Raw genomic sequence first — 4,737 nt, forward strand, 5'->3', positions numbered from 1 at the left:
GAAGGGGGGGGGGCAGGTGAGCGGCTAAATCGCACAGTCAAAAGATTTTGTATCACACGATGAAGTGAGGCCACCGGCCCAAACCCTGGCCCGCCGCGTAGCAGTTCCCTTACTAAAACCGGTAGATATATTTTTACACCAAATTGTCATACAAGAGTCACATGGATCATGCTCCAAAAATTTGTTTGAGACATGTGAATAGCATAATAAAATGCATTGCAAAGACTATCATTTATAATATCTTATATACTTGTGTTCGAAATTTCGGGGACAACCAATAGAAATCGCCTGATGGCCAAGAGTAGGACTAGCAGAAGGCTGCACTATCGATCCGAGAAGGATTAACAAGCGTACTACTATAAAAGGGTCCAAAAAGGGTCGAGATAGTGGAGTCACGAAGCATCCGGTTGGGGAGCCTGGCACGTGCCGACCACGTGCCCCGCGAAATCGCCGCACGCACCTCACCGTCGCGGCGTAAACTCGCACAGAAACGCATCTCGATGTCCGCCCACGCCGTCCCCGGCGCCGCGGGAGACGCCGGCGCGGCCCGAGCCGACGATGAGGCGCGCGCCCTCCTCCCCGCCTCGGCGCCCGGGGGCGACCACGGCGACGCCGGCACCAGCAGCGGCGGCGAGGAGGAGGAGGACCTCGAGGAGCGCGCGTTCGAGGCGTCCGAGAAGGTCCTCGTCTCCATCTCGGACGACCCAGACGCGGACGCCGACCTGGAGGCGCAGCTCGCCTCGTCCTCGGGGTCGCCGCCCTTCTCGTGGCGGAAGCTCTGGCTCTTCACGGGGCCCGGCTTCCTGATGAGCATCGCGTTCTTGGACCCGGGCAACCTCGAGGGGGACCTCCAGGCCGGTGCCGCGGCCGGGGACACGCTGCTGTGGCTGCTCATGTGGGCCACCGCCATGGGACTCCTCGTGCAGCTCCTGGCCGCGCGCCTCGGGGTCGCCACCGGCCGGCATCTCGCCGAGCTATGCCGCGACGAGTACCCTGACTGGGCACGCCGCGCGCTCTGGCTCATGGCCGAGGTCGCCATGGTCGGCGCTGACATCCAGGAGGTCATTGGCAGCGCGATCGCCATCAAGATCCTTAGCAATGGGTATCTGCCGCTCTGGGCCGGCGTTGTCATCACCGCCTTGGATTGGTGAGTTTGGACTCTCTCTCATTGGCTGTTTAGTTTTTTATTTGCAATGGGGGTAATTTGATAGTAGACAGGGTGCTGAAACACAGAATAGTTCCAAAATAAGTTACTTTTTGTCTAATCGGCATTAGGGATTTTTCCAAAAGATGAGAAACCGGAAAAGTGATTTTTGTCCCAGTCGTTGCTAGTGACATTTGGGTGAGGTTTTAGTGTTAGATCTCAGTTAGTTATTTGCTTACTGTTACTGCTTATAGTAGTGTCACATTAGTTTGAGGACCCAGCATGGTTAGGTGTTGGTTTGGTGCAGATTTGATTGTAAATCATTATGCACGCTTGCTTTAATTCTCAGCTAAAGGAATGCTTGATCTTTTTTGTTGAGGTTGTACTACCAGTGATGTGACAAGTGATGATGTACATTTGGCTCGCTTTTAATTCATTCTGCCCTATGAGATATGAGGGTTGTAGACATTTACCTTGACAAGAACCCACAAAATATTAATTAGAAGGTTCAAGTTTGAATTTTATTTTGTTTTCTACATAGCAACTACAGAGACTAGAATTTTCTGAAACGTTACAGTGAAAAGATCAGAAAAGTTTGTTATGCGATTGATTAGCACTCGGTTTCATTTAAAACTTAAACTCCCATTGGTGGTTAGGTGTGGCTGGTATGGGTAAACATTGAACCAAGTAGTAATCAAATTTCCTGAATACTGGCTACTTAATGGTGATGATTCCTACAAACTTTATTTGTGATCTCCTTGTTAGATTTTGTTCCCTAGGCATTGTGTTGCGCTTTTCTCCTCCTGAGATATTGTGGCATGAGTGTACCGTATGAATTTTCTTGACTTTTGATTGTAAAGCGAAGGTCTATATTGGCTTTTGCATGATGAATTAATGCTGCTGACATGTGCATAGATTATTTTATTTCACAAAAGCTAGATGTTAGGAACCTTGTATCCGAACGTATGCTTCTTAACCACCGCTTAAAATTCCTGCCATTCTTTATGTTAATTTAATGCTTTTGACAGGAGTTGGATTCTGTGAAATTAGTTTTTATTTGCATATCATTCCAGAGTTCTACGGATGGTCCTTGAATTGCGTATCAATACTGACATGCACTTTTTGTCCAAATAGTTGCAAACTCACAATTCAGAACTATTCATTTGTTTATAATATTAGAACTGTTATGGTCCATCTGAATTTATACCTTCGCTTTGGGCCTGGATGGGGTTAATATCACTGCACTTTACATGTTTTGTTACCTGTCTTTAGTGCATCTATTTGTACAATCAAAGAACAGAAAGCTATGCAGCTATATTGTTCGAATCATCAACTTACCTTGGTATTGCCTTTTGCCAGTTTCATTTTTCTTTCTCTTGAGAACTATGGTGTGAGGAAACTGGAAGCTGTATTTGCAGTTTTGATTGCAACGATGGCAGTGTCCTTCGCATGGATGTTCACTGATACCAAGCCCAATGGGAAGGACCTGCTAATCGGTAAGGATCTCACAGATTAGCCTTTGATGCTTTGACTTGTCCCATACAATCCTATCCATTGATGATGCCTAATTTACCAACAGGTATTTTGGTTCCAAAACTGAGCTCTAAGACAATAAGACAAGCAGTTGGGGTTGTTGGCTGTGTTATTATGCCACACAATGTGTTCCTCCATTCAGCGCTTGTGCAATCGAGGAAAATAGACCCAAAAAAGGAGTACCAAGTCCGTGAAGCATTGAGATACTACTCAATAGAGTCAACGGTTGCATTGGCTATATCCTTCATGATAAATCTCTTTGTCACAACTGTTTTCGCTAAAGGATTCTATGGTAGTAAAGAAGCCGGCAGTATCGGCCTCGAAAACGCTGGGCAATATCTACAAGAGAAGTTTGGTGGGGGCTTTTTACCTATCCTCTACATTTGGGGGATTGGGCTATTAGCAGCCGGGCAGAGTAGCACAATAACAGGAACTTATGCTGGACAGTTTATAATGGGTGGGTTCCTAAATTTGAGGTTAAAGAAATGGCTCAGGGCGCTGATCACCAGAAGCTTCGCAATTGTGCCGACTATAATTGTGGCTCTGTTCTTCGATTCATCTGATGCACTTGATGTTCTAAATGAGTGGCTCAATGTGCTTCAATCAATTCAGATTCCTTTTGCACTGATTCCTCTGATAACCTTGGTATCCAAGGAGCAAGTCATGGGAGTTTTCAGAATTGGTCGTAAAATGCAAGTAAGTCGTCCTTAACCCCAGATCTAATCCTTCTCCTGTTTTTTTCTTCATGATTGTGCACCCTTTACTTTTTTGCATGCTCAGATGTTCTGTGTGAAAAGCATTTACCCCTAGTCACACCATATTCTCTGGAGGGATTTATGTTTAATATTATTCATGTGCAAGTCTGTGTCTAGGTTAAAAATGCTGGCACATTCGTTTGCAAATAATTGCAGTAGTGTAACCAGTGTTCCCTTATGGAAATTGACAAATTGTAGAGGCTAGCTGTGATATTTTTTGGTTCACGATTCTAGATTTTGCTTCACAATTCAGTTATAGGTGCATTCTTCAACAAAAGCTTCGTCGCTACATTCATAAGTCATATGTTTAGCTAAATGAGCAATATTTTTTCTCCAGTGTTTATCTGTTTTTGTAGGACTTGTATTAGACAAATATATATACTAAATCAACATTTGCACAAGCTTATAATGTGATCACCTGATAGTATTTTGTCTAGCCCCTTTGTTTAAATTTCGCAATGTTCAAGATGATGACGTTCTCACAATGTTTGGGCATTTCCATGCAGGCTGTAACCTGGACAGTGGCTGCATTATTGATCACAATCAACGGCTATCTCTTGTTGGATTTCTTCTCGTCTGAAATACGAGGTCCATTGTACGGCTCGCTTCTCTGCGTGGCAGTACTTGCCTACGCCTCATTCATATTGTACCTCATTCTGCGGGGCACCGAAATCTCCAACCAGATGATCGTGGCGATACGCAAGAGGTTGTCATGACAGCTGTAACAAAATTTTGCTCTCTTATTACACAACCATAACCTCTGAACCTATAGAAGGCTTCTCTTCCGAGAACAGAGACCGGGGATCCACAGTGTACAGTGACATTTGAGTTGTTGAAATAGACCCGAACCGCTGTTGAATTTGGTTGTAGCTCTTTGACTCGTACGGAAGGAGGGAAATTTACAGGGCAGTGAATTGGTGATGCTGCTAAACAGCTTCGCGTTCATTCCTTTTGTCTAATTCTTTATTTGTCGGCGGACTAAAGGCATAGAGAAAGAGAAGAGTAGAAGCGGAAGAAAGCAGTGTAATCTTATCCTTCATCTGTACATGAAAACATTTCTATCTGGACAGCGAATGTGATGACCCAATTCTGACTATTGTTTGTACGATTGTCTCGATGATATGTTATTGGTACGGATACTTCGGTGCTGGGAATGTACTATAGTGTCCTTAAAACTACAATATAATTTTCTTGTTGTTAATATAAAGATATTGGAAGCCTTTGCTGTGCGAAAATAAGAATAGATACTTTGATGTGCTAATTTTTTTTAAATAATACATTTTTTAATTAATTTTTATAAATATT

General features: G+C 44.1%; 1 protein-coding gene across 1 annotated transcript; it reads left to right on the forward strand.

Moving 5' to 3' along the window:
* Window positions 1–386: 386 nt before the first annotated feature.
* Window positions 387–4,528, forward strand: LOC123119624 (metal transporter Nramp6). Its single transcript, XM_044539482.1, has 4 exons — window positions 387–1,147; window positions 2,504–2,640; window positions 2,724–3,373; window positions 3,939–4,528. The coding sequence occupies exons 1-4, from the start codon at window positions 501–503 to the stop codon at window positions 4,146–4,148; spliced, it is 1,644 nt and encodes a 547-aa protein (XP_044395417.1). The 5' UTR covers window positions 387–500; the 3' UTR covers window positions 4,149–4,528.
* The last annotated feature ends 209 nt before the right edge of the window (window positions 4,529–4,737 follow it).

This window comes from Triticum aestivum, chromosome 5D, assembly GCF_018294505.1.
Source record: "Triticum aestivum cultivar Chinese Spring chromosome 5D, IWGSC CS RefSeq v2.1, whole genome shotgun sequence".
Taxonomy (NCBI): domain Eukaryota; kingdom Viridiplantae; phylum Streptophyta; class Magnoliopsida; order Poales; family Poaceae; genus Triticum; species Triticum aestivum.